This window comes from Neovison vison, chromosome 2, assembly GCF_020171115.1.
Source record: "Neovison vison isolate M4711 chromosome 2, ASM_NN_V1, whole genome shotgun sequence".
NCBI classification, from domain to species: Eukaryota; Metazoa; Chordata; class Mammalia; order Carnivora; family Mustelidae; genus Neogale; species Neogale vison.
The window spans coordinates 33,611,208-33,628,808 of NC_058092.1; the positions used below are offsets into that span (position 1 = coordinate 33,611,208).

Genomic DNA, 17,601 nt, shown 5'->3' on the forward strand with positions numbered 1-17,601 from the left:
TCGGTATTTCAGTAACTGGAACATTGACTGGTAGTGAAAAGGCTGAGAGCTGTCAGTTTGGGTTAAAATAATGCCATATGAAGTCATGGACGGGACTCAGGCTCAGAGGGATGAGAATAATAACTGATACTCATTTAGAGATGCAATGGAATGGTGGCTAGTGGGATTTGAATATAAACCCTCACTCTGATTGTATATACAACCTAAGGCTTTAAATAGTGGTGTATGCTGATATATCTTTTTTTCAATTAACATATAATGTATTATTTGTTTCAGGGATACAGGTCTGTGAATCATCAGTCTTACACAATTCACACCACGCACAATAGCACATACCCTCCCCAGTGTCCATCAACCAGCCACCCCATCCCTCAGCTCCCTCCCCTCCAGCAACCCTCAGTTTGTTTCCTGAGATTAAGTCTTTTATGGTTTGTCTCCCTGGTCTCATCTTGTTTCATTTTTGCCTCCCTACCCACCACGACCCCCTGCCCTGCCTCTTAAATTCCTCATATCAGAGAGATGATATGATAATTGTCTTTCTCTGGTTGACTTATTCCGCTTAACATGATACCCTCCAGTTCCATCCACGTTGTTGCAAATGTATGCTGGTAAATCTGAACTATATTTCTATCCTAGATTTCTTCTCTTAATTCATCTATCCAATTGCCTCCTTGCCATCCATCTTCATTTGGATATCAAACAGGCATGTTAAAATAAATATTTTCTAAGGTCAAACTTCTAATCCCCTATAAGCCTGCTCTTCTCACAGCTCAACTAATGGCAATTCCACCCTTTAATGTGATTTAGAGTTTTTAAAAAAGCAACTTAAAGACTTTCTAACTTTTCTCTTTCTCATCAGTAATATTGCCAGTTCTCTTTAAAATATGTATCCGAAAAAAGATCACTTCTCATCATCTACACCATTACTGGTCTAGATCATTATCTTCTCTTGCCAGGAATATTGCAATATCCTCTAACCAGTTCCTGGGAATCTACTCCCTTCCCCTACAGTCTATTCTTAGCACAGTAACTACAGTGATCCTATTAAAGTATAGGTCAGATCATTTAAATATTACATAAATCATCCTTTCAAACTTTCCAGCGGCTTTAGGTGGTGCCCAGAAGAAAAACCAAGCACCCCCCATCACTTCCCTGGCTCCATCTCTTACCTCCCACTTCTCACTCTGTATGTCCAGCGAGCCAGCCTTCTGTTGCTCCTCATTCAAGACATGTTCCTACCTCAGAGCTTTTGCACTTACTGTTCTCCGTTAGAAATTCTCTTTCCCCTTCATCTCCTTCAAGTGCTTGTTCAATCTTCTCAGGGAAGACTTGAGTCTTTCTGACCATCCTGCTTAAAACTAAGATATCCCACACACCCTATCCCCATCTCTTGTTTTATCTTTCTTCATTGTAGTTTCTTCTAATATACAATATAATTTTAACAGTTTCCTTCACAAGAATGTAGGGATTTTCATCTTCCTGATTGACTGTGTACCATCAGATTCTAGAACAGTGCCTGGAGTGGAGTAGGCATTATAAATGTTGGATGAATGGATGGACTGAATCTGAGCTGGGCCTCTGAGGCGGCAAGCCACTGGTGATACTTATGATGGAACTATATTTAGTGCTGAACTTGGCTTCCTGTAAAGCTAGCTATTGTGCTAAGCTTGTTTTCGGCTTTCCCTTGCACTTACATAACTCTCCACAGGTTTCTAAATAAGAACTGGACCAGACCTTCTACAGACAGACATCATCAATAGTCATCCCATAAGGCCAGAAGGTCAGTACTTGCTATTAACTAGGTAGAGTCCAAAGGCTGCCCAGAGAAGTTTTTAATTTTGGGACCTACAATTTAAAAGGGAAAATGACAAACTAGAGCTTGTCAGAGAAAAGAGCTTTTCAATAAAGGACCCATGAAACCATGCTATTGAGGGAAGAGTGGAAGATACTAGAATGCTTAGCTATGGGATTTATGAGGAACCAGAGAAACCTCCCCAAAGACTTCATAAGTTGTCCTACAGAGAAACACATGCTATGTGTTCTCAGAGAAAAAATTAGAAATGATTAGTGAAAGTTGCAGGGCAGGGTGGGGTATGTGTGTGTGTTGAGGGGGACAAAATTTAAGCTCAAGTTACCAAAAAAAAAACCAAACAAACCCAAAACAAAACTTCTGGTGATTAATCTGCCAGATATTGAAACATTCTGCTGGCAATGGGAGAGTGAAAGGACAAGTTCTTCATTTTGAGAAGTGTTTAAGCATAAGTTGTAAGTCCATATCATTTAGGGGCACTATCACTTCTTTGGAAATGAAGTCAGGATGTACAACCTTAAAAGTCCCTTTTACCACAAATATCCTAAGGTTCTAAAACTCAATGATACCAAGATTCAGAGAATCTATGATTTTAGGGGTGACTTTTCACTCTGCACCAACCTCATAATGCAATCTAGAGTCAAAACAAAGTAATATGGTACTGATGAGAACCAAGGAAGCTTGAAGGAATGTGGGAATGCTGTATTAGTTAACTGGAATGTGAATATTTGAAGGCTGATTTAAATATTTTACTGGCTTATTTTTGCAGAAATATGCACGATATGCTATGCTTGGTACTCAGGAGAGGTTATTCTCCCGCCTTCTGAGCAAGCCCTATATAGGCTCTATTGAGGAAGGAAAAGGGAGAGCCTAGAAAAAAGAGCAGGCGAGAAGCTAAAGGAAGGACATTATTATAAAGCCTGTTTTAAATCTTTGTTTTCTTGTTGAAAAGACTTTATTTTTGTCTCCTTTGAGAGAATGTTCTAAGAATCCAATCAGGGAAATATGGACTACTTAAAAAATTGTTAAGTAGCCGCTGTATGTAAATTACAGGAGACCAACACAAGAGTCAAGGTGGAGTGTGGACAAGAAACATCCCAGAAGAGTATTTCCACTGAAGAAGAACAAAAACATCTTCCCTGGTCTTTCTAGTCTTTCTTCCATCCATCCCCTCCTACACACTGCCAGAGAGACTGTTCAAAAAGGCAAACCGACCATGCTATTGCCCTGCTTGAAAGTGCTTCAGGGGCTCCTGTTATCCATGAACTGATGCCCAAAATCCTGAGCAGGGTGCTCAGTGCCCTTTGGAATCTGATCCTTACATCTTGACATCCTACCATTACTTCCTGTGCTTCTGCACAATCTTCAGCTTTTATATGGTCCTCCAGCTAGGCATGGGTTTTGCATGGTTGAAAAAAATTTTTCATTGATGTCTGTGGCTGCTTTTGCCTATGACAAGAATGGAGAAGCAATGATAAAAACCATATGTGTCCCACAAAGCCTGAAATATTTACTGACCCTTTACAGGCAGGGTTTGCTGACTCCAGCCGAAGACAAACCAACTTGTTCATCACCATCCTTTAAATATTCCAGGTCCTTTCATAAAGTTGTTTTCCATGAAGCAGTATGTACCAAGGAGGCAGAGAGACTCTGGGATCAAAGAAAATTAGGTTTAAACCCAGCTCTGCCACTTACCAACAGCACAACCAAGAGAGTCATTTACCTCACTAAACCTTCATTTCATCATTTGTAGGGAGCACCTGTCTGGCTCAGTCAGTAGAACATGAGACTCTTAATCTCAGGGTTGTAAGTTCAAGCCCCACGTTGGTGTAATATTACTTTAAAATAAAATCTTTTAAAAAATGCTTGCATTTCATCATTTGTAAAATTGGGAGAATAACATCTACCTTGAAGGTTTTTTATGATGATTGAGTGTTATCTTAGGTGTAACACTATAGCAGTAAATATCTGTTATTATTGCTACTATTATCATCAAATGACTCCCCAGTTAAAATGCCCTTCTCTTGTTTTCTCTTTTTTGTAAAAGCTCTTGTGATTCTCACCATATGTCTAGGCTATGATAACACCTTTAATATGTTTCTGTTACTCCCCATACATATGCTGGTTTGTGGAATTCCTTAACTGGAGAATCATGTCTTACCTTTCTATCTCCAGTTCTTAGCACAGGAATGGGTACTGGATTGGATTAATGACTTTGTGAAGTTATGCCAATGGTTTAAGGGTTTGTTGCAAGGATGGGACTCTCAGCCCAGTGGTTTCTCCATCACTTTCTTTTTCAAAACTAGTATCCAGGTTTTCTTCTCTCAGGGCATCCCCTCAAGATACCCACTCCCAGCACAACTAAAATCCTCTTCTTGGCAATTTGTTAGCTGAAATGCACAAAGTTAAATGGAAAATAAGAGAAATGAAATCAATAATGCATGAACTGTACTAGCTGCAGATGACTACACTGTGCCAGAGCTCTGACTGACAGAAATCTGGTATGAGTAGCCTTCCCAGGCTCCTGGTCTTGTCCTTCACACCCTTTAACTATCCTCCCACTCTGATCCCAAATTTAGTACACACCCCTCCTTCACACTCATGTCTCACAACTGCCTTGGACAGCTCCAGTATCATATACTGGTCTATAAGATGGTACTATTTTAGCCACTCTCCAGAAGCTGCTGCATCTTAGGAGCTCCCTAGGAGATACCTGGTTGGTATTTTAATGAGGCACATAGTATCAGGGAACAAGTAGTCCCAAGGATGTAGCCAAATAGATCCCAGTGTCACCTCAGGAGTCTTCCAATCCTAAGGGATCTCATTACTCAAAGGAAGGTTCAGCAAGGAGTGGATACAGAGAAGGGCTCTATGTGCTCCAAAGAACACCTAAGATTTGGGGGAATTAGAACTATAGGAGGGGTATGGAAACTGGTATTTTAACTAAAGCCTCCATAATTGGGGCCCCTAAGTGAGTGCAATTAGGAAGCCAACATCAAGACTCAAGTTCTAGCTACTCTGCTGGTCTTATTTGAACTTTATTTAGGTCTTTCATAGAAAAAAAAAAACGTCTAAACTGGAAAGCTGTTATTGTCTTCCTAAACCAACATTTTAGATGTGGGGAAACCAACACATAGTATCCAGAACTAACTCAGGAAAATCACACAGACAGAACTAGGACTAGGAGTCAGGTATCTCGACCTCACTGGGTAATGTTGTCTCAACATTGGTGTGTGTGATTGGTGTGTCCAACTGAAGGCTGAGCTGATTGCACACCTCACTTTGGCCTCTTCCTATTTCTATGCCTACCCCGCTCATTTTTAGCTCTCCTTTCCAGAGTTCAGGAAGATTTCTTCCCATGTTTGTCCCCACTGCATAAAGCATAAAGTGAATATTTGAGTATGGTGGATTGAGTAGGAATGGAGAGATGAGGGAGATGAGTCTGGAGAAATGAGCAGGGCCAGATCATGGAGAGTCTTGTAGACCAGCCTGAAGAATTTATAGGATACCCGATGGCATCAAAGATCCATTGAAATTTATTAATAAAGAAAGTATGGTTTAGTGGCATTCTGGAGCTGACTCAGTGGCTCATGAAAGCCACTTGTTCTCAATTCTTTCCAACTCTGTGTTCAGCAATATCACATTGATAGCATGAAATTGGTCATGGTGGAAGTATTTACACCAAAGAAATTGGCAAACACAACAAATCAGAACTTTTTGTTTTCCCCAGAGAACTGATTGTTAAATATTTACCACATACTATTGAGTAGTCAGATTAGTGTTTTTGAAAGGTTAATAGCTAGTTTAGCTAATAAGACTGGAAGGAGAAAGACCAGTGGGAGTCCATTAAAGGAATCTAACTGAGAGATTATTAGACTTTATTGGCCAGGAATTGTAAGGATGAAAATGAGACAGATTGGAGAGAATCAAAGGGTTTTAGCAGTGACTAACTGGATGTGGAACACGAGTTGCTTTGGGCTGTTGGGTGGATGATGATACCATTTACTGAAGAAGCATTTGACAAAGTACATCATCCTTTTTTGATAAAAACTCTCCAAGTGTAGGAATAGAAGGAATATACTGCAATATCGTAAAAGCCATATATAAAAAATCCACAGTGAATATCATCTTCAACAGGGAAAAACTGAGAGCTTTTCCTCTAAGGTCAGGAACATGATAGGGATGTCCACTGTCACCACTGTTGTTCAACGTAGTACTGGAAATCCTAGTTTTGGCAATCAGACAACAAAAACAAATAAAAAGCATTCAAATTGGCAAAGAAGAAATCAAACGTTCACTCTTCACAGAAAATATGATACTCTATGTAGAAAACCCAAAAGACTCCAACAAAAATTGCTAGAACTGATACAGGAATTCAGTGAAGTGGCAGGTTATAAAATCAATGCACAGAAGCCAGTTGCATTTCTATACACTAACAATGCAGGGAGAAGAAAGAAAAATTAAGGAATCGATCCCATTTACAGTTGCACCAAAAACCATAAGATACCAAAGAATAAACCTAACCAAAAAGGTAAAGGATCTATACTCTGAAAACTATAGAACACTTATGAAAAAAATTGAGGAAGACACAAAGAGATGGAAAAGTATTTCATGCTCATGGATTGGATGAATAAATGTAGTTAAAATGTCTACACTACCCCCAAACAATCTCCACATTCAATGCAATCCTTATCAGAATACCATCAGCATTTTTCATAGAGTTGGAACAAATAATCCTAAAATTTGTATGGAACCAGAAAAGTTGCTGAGTAGCCAAAGGAATGTTGAAAAAGAAAATCAAAGCTGGTAGCACCACAATTCTGGACTTCAAGTTCTTTTTTTTTTTAAAGATTTTATTTATTTTTTGACAGAGAGAAATCACAACTAGACTGAGAGGCAGACAGAGAGAGAGAGAGAGAGGGAAGCAGGCTCCCTGCTGAGCAGAGAGCCCGATGCGGGACTCGATCCCAGGACCCTGAGATCATGACCTGAGCCGAAGGCAGCGGCTTTACCCACTGAGCCACCCAGGCGTCCTGGACTTCAAGTTCTATTACAAAGCTATAATCAACAAGACAGTGTGGTACTGGCACAAAAAGAGACACAGAGATCAATGGAACAGAATAGAGAACCAGAAATGGGCCCTCAACTCTATGGTCAACTAATCTTTGACAAAGCAGGAAAGAATATTCAATGGAAAAAAGAGAGACCCTTCAATCAATGGCGCTGGGAAAATTGGACAGCCACATGCAGAAGAATGAAACTGGACCACTTTCTTATACCATACACAAAAATAAACACAAAATGGATGAAATAAACCAAAATGGATGAAATGAGACAGGAAACCATGAAAATCTAAGAGGAGAACAAAGACAGCAACCTCTTTGACTTCAGCCACAACAACTTGCTAGTCACATCTCCAAACACAAGAGAAATAAGCAAAAATGAACTACTGGGACTTCATCAAGATAAAAATTTTTGCCTAGCAAAGGAATCAGTCAACAAAACTTAAAGGCAACATACAGAATGGGAGAAGATATTTGCAAATGTTTTATCAGATAAAGAGCTAGTATCCAAAATCTATAAAGAACTTCTCAAACTCAACACCCAAAACCCCCCAAAATCCAGTGAAGAAATGGGAAGAAGACATGAACAGACATTTCTCCAAAGAGGACAACCAAATGGCCAGCAGACACATGAAAAAATGCTCCACATCATTCATTATCAGGGAAATACAAATCAAAACCACAATGAGATACCACCTCACACTGGTCAGAGTGGCTAAAATAAACAACTCAGGAAACAACAGGTGTTGATGAGAATATAGGAAAAGGGGAACCCTTTTACACTGTTGGTGGGAATGCAAACTGGAGCAGCCACTCTGGAAAACAGAGTGGAGGTTCCTCAAAAAGTTAAAAATAGAGCTAGTCTATGACCCAGCAATTACATTACTTGGTATTTATCCAAAAGATACAAATACAGTGTTTTGAAGAGGCACATGCACGACAATGATTATAGCAGCAATGTCCACAATAGCCCAAATATGGAAAGAGCCCAGATATCCACTGACAGGTGAATGGATAAAGAAGATGTGGTATATATATATATAATGGAATATTATTTAGCCACCAAAAAGAATGAAATCTTGCCATTTGCAACTATGTGGATGGAACTAGAGGGTATTATGCTAAGCGAAAAAAAGTCAGTCAGAGAAAGACAAATACCATATGATTTAACTCATATGTGGAATTTAAGAAACAAAACAGATGAACATAGGTGAAGGGAAGGAAAAAATAAAATAAGATGAAAATTGAGAGGGAGGCAAACCATAAGAGATGTTAAACTCTAGGAAACAAATTGAGGGATGCTGGAGGGGATGTGTGTGGAGGAAGAGATAAGTGGGTGATGGCCATTAAGGAAGGCATTTGATATAATGAGCACTGAGTGTTATATGCAACTAATGAATCACTAAATTCTGCCTCTGAAACTAAAAAGAAAGAAAAAGAAAAAGATAGGAAGGAAGGAAGGAGGGAAGGAAAGAAAGAAAGAGAGAGAGAAAGAAAAGGAAAGAAAGAAATGGAAAACCCATGAGGGGAACATGATCAAGTGGATGGTAATGAGTTTTCTTTTGAACATGTTAAGATCTGCCTCTGAGATATTAAGTTGGATGCCAGTCAGGCAGAAGGACACAGATGTATGTTCATTAACTTTAACATTATAGAGGGCTAAGATTTACTATACTGAATCCCAATATTCAAATGGAATTGGAATTAGTTTCATTCCATAGCACAGGATTTTAGAGTTTCCCTCCATCATGGGCAACTGGGTGGCTCAGTCAGTTGAGCGTCTGCCTTCAACTCAGGTCATGATCTCAGGGTCCTGGGATCCAGCCCACATCAGGCTCCCTGCTCAGTGGAGAGTCTACTCTGTCTCCCTCAATTCCTACCCGCCCCCTGCAACCCCAGCTCATGCTTGTTCTCTCTCTCTCAAATAAATAAATAAAATATTTTTAAAAAGAATTTCCCCCCATTATAGCTCTCCTCCTCACCATTGCACATATTCCTTCTTTCTCTAATATTGGACATGAATTTAGAAATTTCCATCATGGCCCCAAGAGCTTCAGTTGCTCTGTATTGAGCAATTTTTATTTACACCCAGACATGAGGGTGAGAAGCTTTGTCCTTCCAAATAATTCATTTTCAGAGCCATTTAGAACTTCTCTTCTCTCCATGAGGGAACCTCAGCTTGCCTGCCAAGGGTTAGATTGGCCTCTTAGGAACTATTCATTCAGTTTCATAACATTTGCCTGGGAGCCAAGGAGAAGATAAAATTTGAAGCAGGAAGCATCAAATAGAGCTGAATACCACAGAGAAAATCATCCAGAGTCAAGTCTTTTAAGCTGAAGCATACTTGCCATGCCAGAAAAGAATGTTTCACGTCAATTGAAGGTTTTGATGTTATAACCCTGCCTATAACCAAACTCACATCAATGCAATCATTCTTAGATCTTGATATTAGTTCTCATAATGGGCTGGGGAAAAATCTTGAAAAACCAAATTGAAGCAAACTACGGATAATTTCATTTTTATTTGTCTTTTTCCAAATAGTTTTTCTTCATAGAAAAATTGTGTCACTCTTTTCCACCCTGAGTCCTATTAAGATTATTTTAAATATTAGTGAAATAAAACTTCCACACAGTGTAATACACGTGCATCTTAAATGCACAATGATAAATGTACGTGTACCAAATACACTGTATTAGCAACAACTGACAGAATTAAAGTGAAAATCGGGCAATTTCAAAATTGTAGTGGCAATTGTAATACTCTTGTCATAGTACTTGACGGGACAATTAGACAAAAATCATAAAGATGTAGATCTGAACAACAATGTCAACGCTCTTAATCTAATTGTCATTTATTAATCATTATAGCCCAAAACAGCATTCATTTAAAGGCCATATGGAACGTTTATCAGTATAGAACATATATCAGGCTATAAAATTTTAAAATATTGAAATCTTACAGAGTATGTTATTTGAACACAATGGAATTAAGTTAGAAATAAAAATATATATACCTGGAAAAGATCCAGATATTCAAAGTTAAACAGCACATTTCTAAATAAACCATGTCTCAAGGAGGAAATCACAAAGGAAATACAATAATTTGAACTGACTGATAATGAAAAAACAACATAGTAAAATCTGGGGCTGTAGCTAAAGCATTGCTTAGAACATTTACAGCTTTAAGTACTTATGTTAGAAAAAAATGAAAGGTCCTTTAAAAAAAAATCTCGGGTTCCCCCAAATAAACTGCAAAAAAAAAAAAAAATCAATAAGATAGAAATGGACAAACTATAAAGAAAATGAAATCAAAAGATAATTCTTTGTATTGTTCAATAAAATTGATAAATCTCTAGCTAGTTGATGAAGAAAAAAAAGAAAAACACAAATTATCAGTATTAGGAGGAAAGACGAGGTATCACACAGGTCTCACAGATATGAAAAGAGTAATAAGGGTATATTCTGACCAACTTTATGCCAGTAAATACAACAACTAGATAAAATGGACAAAATTCTTGAAAATTACAGTTTATCAAAATGGGTATGAGAAGAAACAGAAAGTCTGAATATTTCCATGTACTTTAAGTAAATTAAATTCATGACAAAAAAACTTGTTTCACAAAATAAAAATTAATAAACTGGATTTCAGCAAAATGAGAAACTTTCACTTATCAAAAATACCATTTAAAGTGGGGGGAAGGGGCACCTGGGTGGCTCAGTTAGTTAAGTGACTGTCTTTGGCTCAGGTCATGAGTTCGGAGTCCTAGATTGAGTCCCACATTGGACTCCCACAAATTTTACTATGTTGTTAACTACAGAGAGCAAACTTATCATTACTGGAGGGTGGTAAGTGGGGGATGGGTGAAACAGGTGATGGTGGTTAAGGAGCGCATTTGCTGTGATGAGCACTGGATGTTGTATGAAGTGTTGAATCACTATATTGTACACCTGAAACTAATATTACACTATATGTTAACTAACTAGAATTTAAATAAAAACTTAAAAAGCACCACTAAAAAATGAAAAGGCTCAAATGGGTCAAAGTTTTAACATAAGACCCAAAACCGTAAAATTCCTAGAAGAAAAGACAAGTGGAAACTTACTTCAGCCCAAGCTAAGATGCTCACTGAAAAAAAAATGAGCTAAGGATGTAAATACAGAGATGATCATTATACCCCAGCTTAGAAAAATATAGCAAAAATAGGACAGTTAGTCATCCTCTCTAATGCAACCATTTTCAGTGCTATTCATGTGATAGGGGAATGCTCATGATATTCCATGAAAAAAAATAGGCCACACTGAGATTGAGAAGCTGAGCTCAGGGAATGGAAGGACAAAAATCAGACTTAGGGTAGTCTAAGAAGGAGTGCCCTGGCAAACATCACAGACTTTCAGTTTGGGACCCCCAGGGCACTGTGAGTAAAAGTCAAACAGAAATATACCCATAAATACAAAGACTGAAGCTCAGCTTTGAGTCAGTTCAACCCCTGAATAACCTAAGGTGATTTTCCACCCAGAGTGCCTCCCAGGGCAAAAATTAAATCCACTCTGAAGGGATACAGCATAATCCAGAGCCTCAAATCATCTCTAGAAGGTTTTTTATACTTAGTGTCTGGAATTCAATAAAAAAATTACCAGACAAACAAAAAGATAAGAACTTACTCAAAATTAAGAGGAAAAACAGAGGCAATAAGAAATGGACCTATAGGGCATTTAGGTCTTGACATATATCAGACACAGACTTAAAAATAACTGTGATTAAATAATAAGATGGGGAATTTCAGCAGAGATTTGGAAACTAAAAACAAATAAAATTAAAATTTTAGAATTAAAAATATAGTTGTAATTAAAACTTTATTTCTGGGTTTCATGGCAGACTAAACCCCGCTGAACAGAAAAATTAGTAAAGGAAACCAGGTCAAAAGAAAATATGGAAACTGAAGCACAATAAATAAAATTATGGAAAGTATATGTGTAAGAGACATATAGGTCATGATGAAAAGGTATAGAACAATCTTTATATATGATCTCAATTGTGACCAATGTTACATAGAGACATAAAACAATACACAAAAATATTAAGAATAGTTAGCACTGAGGGGTGACATTTGAGGCACATTTTAATTACTTTACATTTTTCTGTATTTCCCCCCTCAAATCCACCCATTCGTACACTAGCACTTCTCAAAGTGCATTTCTGGAAAATTCTAGTTTCTTTAGGAAGAAAGAGCTCTGTGATCCTACAAGTTTGGTAAGTATTGTGTTAAAAGGATGAGCATAGGTGTTTTCCTTGTTTTATCTATTAACACTTGTTTATTCATTCATTCATTCATTCATTTTTAAGGAGGGACAGCATGAGCAGGGTGGAGAGGAGCAGGAGAGGACCAGAGGGACAGGGCAAGCAGACTCTGTGCTAAGTGTGGAGCCTGAAGCAGGGCTCCATCTCCTGACCCTGAGATCATGATCCCAGACAAAATACAGAGTTGGACACATAACTCTGTGTTATGGAGCCTCAGTATTTTCCTTGTTACTAATTTTTCTTTTATCTATTGGTTGATTTACTATCAGTCTTCTCAGATTCTTTAACATCCTATCTTGTGCCCTGTGAAGCATGAAGAGGACATCAGTATTTCTGAGGCTATATGGGCAAGAAATCTTTTCATTGTAGACTGTTTCACAGGGCCAGAGTTCCAGGTAACAGTACTTGGTAAATACAGTCATTTAGAGGAGAGGAAATCCTTGAAGTTCTCTACCACTGCTGAAGTTCTTTACCCTATCTGTCATATCTGCTCTCCCCTCCCTGGGCCTGTGTCTCAGCCATCCTGCCCATTCTCTATAAGCTCCATGCCTCTAGGCTTTCAACATCCTATCTCCTCTGTCTGGGATTCTCCCCACCCCTGCTCCTTGCTCTCTTCTTCAATGTATCCAGTTTCTACTCATGCTGCCAGCACCCAGCACAAATATGGCCTCATCACTTCCTCAGAGCTTTGAACATGTTTCCAGCAACACAGTTAGTACCTTACAGCATCCTTGTCTTGTACTTGTCTCTTAACACTAGACAGGGACTTAGCTTATCATGCCTGCACCCACAGGACCTAGCATTTGGTCAATGAATGTTTGATGCCATCATTATGGCTAACTTTCTTTTCTCAGACAGGACAAGTATTTCTCAAGTAATCTTAATTTCTTTCTCCTATAAAGACAATATATACTGATTGTAGACATTTTAGAGAGTAGAGAAAATAAGAAATAAAATAAAAATCACTCATTATCTTACTATCTGGAGATAACCATGTTAACATGTTAATATGTATCCATTCAGGCTTTTAAAAATGAACATATTGCATGGAGCACTGGGTGTTGTACATAAACAGTGAATCTTGGAACACCGCATCAAAAACAAATGATGTATTTTATGGTGACTAACATAACAGGATAAAAAAATAAAAAATTTTAAAAATGAATGTATGAATATTTTATAAAACTTAGACTAACTTTATATATATATAACATTATATCTCAATTTTTCTATCTGACATTATATCACACTTTTCAATGCCATTAAATATTGCTTTAAAACATGATACACAGTATTGATTGCATAGCATTTAATAAAGTTGATATATCATATATATAGTTGCTTCTAATAACACTCTGAATAACATATTTGTACATAAAACTTGGTCTACATTTCTGATTTTGTTCTTTTTTTAAAAGATTACTTATTTATTTATGTGACAGACAGAGATCACAAGTAGGCAGAGAGGCAGGCAGAGAGAGAGATGGGGAAGCACGCTCCCTACTGAGCAGAGAACCTGACACGGGGCTGGATCCTAGGACCCTGAGATCACAACCCAAGCTGAAGGCAGAGGCTTAACCCACTGAGCCACCCAGGCACCCCTCTGATTTTGTTCTTAAGACAAAGTTCTAGAAGTGAAATTTCTGGACCCAAGCTTATAAATATTGTTAAGTTTCATGATACATATTATTACATGCTTTCTAATTATTGGTGTTTTTATTAAATGAATTAATATATGTAAAATTTTAACAACTGTGTTGATACAGAAGTTTTGAATAAATAAACCCATAATTATTAGTATTATGCTCTTCATATAACAGATTTATTGAGTGCCTACTATGTGGAAGGTACTATTCTAGAAAGGTTCAACCAAGGATATTCTTTTCAGCAATACGTGTGGGTATCAGTCTCACTGCATTCTTCCCAGCATTGAGTATCACCATTTTTGTAAATTTTGCTAGTTTAATAGGTGAAAAATGTTATCCCACTGATTCAATTCATGTTTATTAATAATAAAAGCAAACTTTGGGGAAATTTTCCCTATGATTATAACCCAACAACACTTCATCCTTTTTACCTCCTCCCCTTTTTGTACCTGCCACGATTTCCTACATTTTTCTGCTCCCAGTTCATCAGCTTTCTCACATACTGGCTTCATCTTCCCTCTCTGGCCTTTTCTGTGAAGTGTCTATCCCTTCACTCATAAAATATCTGTTGAAGCCTGGAATGTGGGCAGCATGGGGCTGGATCCTAGGGGTCAACTGATCAATCAGGATCCTGCCTCATGGACATTGCTATCCAGCAGAGAACTCAGATGTTGAACCACATGCCTTTTTAATGAGAGAAAGGTACAGGATGCTTTGGAAGGCTCAATCTGGGGTCTCAAGAAAAAGCTAATTTGAGGAGCTGCAGGTTAAGCCAAGACCTGACAGATGAACAGGAGTCATATGTCATAATGTCATAATGTCATAATGGAGTCATAATGGAATTGGATGGAGGTGGGGTGGGGTTAAGGGTGAGGAGAGAAAAAGACCATATGTGGAAGCCCTGAAATGGGAAAGAATATGGCACAGTCAAGGCAAAGAAAGGCCAGTTTAGTTAGAAAGAGAGAAGGAGGAGCAGAGTGACCTGAGATGGGTCTCAGGGGGTGGTCTCAGAGAGATCAATGTAGCTGATCACAGCTGGTCCCCAACCATCCCAGTGTGTCTCCAATCTCCATGTCCAAAGCAAGCATACCACATCCCTAAGTCACTGCAGTGATGTTCAGTCACTCACTCCTCCAAAGGTCAGGAATCCTCCAATGTTAGTGCCCTTACCCTCCCCTGCAGTTAACCTAACACAAAATGTGTGTGTGGTTTCCAGAGGAGAATGAACCTTTCTCAAGATTCAGCTACATAGCATACCCCAAAGCCCATTCTTTTTGTCTCAATAAAAGACTTCAAGACTCAGACACCCCTTCTTTTGTTACCTCCTAAGACCCTAAAACAAAAGAAAGCTGTAAAATTGACATGCTGGGCACCTGGGTGGCTCAGTGGGTTGGGCCTCTGCCTTTGGCTCAGGCCATGATCTCAGGGTCCTAGGATCGAGGCCCGCATCAGGCTTTCTGCTCAGCTTCCCCTCTCTCTCTCTCTGCCTGCCTCTCTGTCTACTTGTGATCTCTCTCTCTGTCAAATTAATAAATAAAATCTTAAAAAAATAAGATTGACATGTCTACGAGATATTTCATGGTGACTAGTCTGTCAATTAAATGTTTAAGACATTGACTGTGCATCCTGAATCTTGTTTCTCTGTCCCCAGCTATCCTTCCAGGATCTCATTCTGGAGCCCTGCCCCAGCCCACCACCTTGCAGAAAGCCCTCTTCACGTCCTTGTTCCTGAGGCTGTAGATGATAGGGTTGAGGAAAGCAGAGATGACATTGTAGAACAGGGCCAACTTCTTGTCCTCTTCCAGGGAGGCCTCAGAGCCAGGCTTCATATACATGACCATGGCTGGCACACAGAACATGGTGACCACAGTGATATGGGAGGCACAGGTGGAGAAGGCTTTCAGTCGCCCCTGGGCTGAACGGATTCTCAAGATGGCAATAAAGATGTTGACATAAATGACAAGGATAAGGGAGAGTGGGACCAGAATGACACTAAAACCAAGAATGAAGTCTACCAAGTCATTGACTGAGGTGTCTGCACAAGCCAGCTTTAAGACTGCAGGGACTTCACAGAAGAAGTGGTTGATCTTGTTGGGGCCACAATACGGCAGACGCATGGCAAAGACAGTATAGATAAGAGCAGAGATGACACCCCACAGTCCACAGAAAATGACCATTAGCCCACATATCCATGGGCTCATGATGACCTTGTACCTGAGTGGGTGGCAGATGGCCACATACCTGTCTATAGACATCATGGCAAAGAGCCAAGACTCAGTGATGCCTAACACCAAGAAAATGTACATTTGGGCCACACAGCTGGCAAAAGAGATGGTCTTCTTCTGGCTGGCTAGGTGTGCCAACATCTGAGGCACAGTTGTAGTAGTATAGCCCAGATCCAACATGGAAAGGATGCCAATAAAGAAGTACATGGGTGTGTGGAGGTGTGAGTCCAGGCAGATGAGGATGGTGATAAAGCTGTTGCCCAGAATAATCAATAGGTAGGTCATCAAGAAGGCTGAGAAGAGAAGAGGAGTTGTCCTGGGGTTGAATGAAAAGCCCAAAAGGATGAATTCAGTCACGTAGGACTGGTTAGGGTCTTGCATCATGTCCTACTTCTAAATGAAAAAGAAAAGAATCTATTCAGACAGAGAACTAGCTAAGCTATGCACCAGGGTGAGGGTTACTGATGGGATTGGAGTAGCAGTCGTCAGTGTCCAGTTATGATGAGATACCATGATCCCCCTCAACATGACAGCCCATTTATTTATTTATTTATTTGAGAGGGAGAGAGAGAGCGAGAGAGAGAGAGAGCAAGAGCACAAGCAGGGGGAGCTGCAGAGGGAGAGGGAGAAACAGGCTTCCCACTGAAGAGAGAACCTGATATGGGGCTCAATCCCAGGAGCATGGGAGCATGACCTGAGCCGAAGGCAAATGCTTAACCAACTGAGCCACCCAGGTGCCCCATGACAGCCCATTTTACCTGCTCTTGGCCACTGCCACTCAAGAAATATGTGAAGAGGAAAGGGCTTCCACCTCAGGTCGAGGCTCTGTCTCTGACCCACCAGTAATTACCCATTTCAGCCTCCGATCCCTCAGCTGTAAAATGAAAGCGTTGGGCTAGCTGATCTTTACTTCCCCTTAGCATCCCTTCTCCTTAGTAAGGCAACCAGACATTTAGAAATAAATATTGGCATACAGCCTCTATGCAATTTGGCAAATTACAGTGAGAGAACTTAGTTTGTCCTGTTGAAGACATCAATTCTTCAGTTTAATTTTATCTTCAATCTGCCCCAGGCTGGGCCATCCCTCTGCTACCCACAGGCCCTCTCTCGGCCCATGGCGTGATAGAAGGCACTGAGTTCTAAGTCCTGGCTCTATAATTTACTAAGTGAATGACCTTGAGCAAGCCCTTTACCCCACTCATGTACCCCTTTGAGACTGCTTCCTTGAGTACAAAATGAGGATGACTGTCTTCTAGCTACAAGTTTGCTGTAAGAATATGATATCTATGATATATGATATCAAGGAATGACGTTTGGGCATGAAAAGCATCACACAGAAGGCCAACAGAAGGGGTAGGTGCATAGTGAATGTTAACTGTATTTCTGGATGGTTTTCCATACACAACACTGAGATTCAGGTCCGAGCTATGCAAGCAAACTTCCTGAGAAGTACCCCATCATACTTGAAGCCCATAATCAATTTTCACTCTCCCAGATGCCCACTCTCTGTTGCTCCTTCCCATAACAGACAGTATTTCTTTCTTTCTTTTAGTTTCTTA

The 17,601-nt window shown here is 39.4% G+C and overlaps 1 protein-coding gene across 1 annotated transcript; it reads right to left on the minus strand.

The window, feature by feature from the left end:
- Positions 1–15,484: 15,484 nt before the first annotated feature.
- LOC122898680 (olfactory receptor 2A12-like) lies at positions 15,485–16,426 on the minus strand. Its single transcript, XM_044236388.1, has one exon. It carries the CDS (start codon positions 16,424–16,426, stop codon positions 15,485–15,487), a length of 942 nt encoding a protein of 313 aa, XP_044092323.1.
- Between the last annotated feature and the right edge of the window lie 1,175 nt (positions 16,427–17,601).

Bases quoted from the DNA above. Each gene is read 5' to 3' on its own strand.
- LOC122898680 (XM_044236388.1), bottom strand. From the start codon at position 16,426: ATGATGCAAGACCCTAACCAGTCCTACGTGACTGAATTCATCCTTTTG.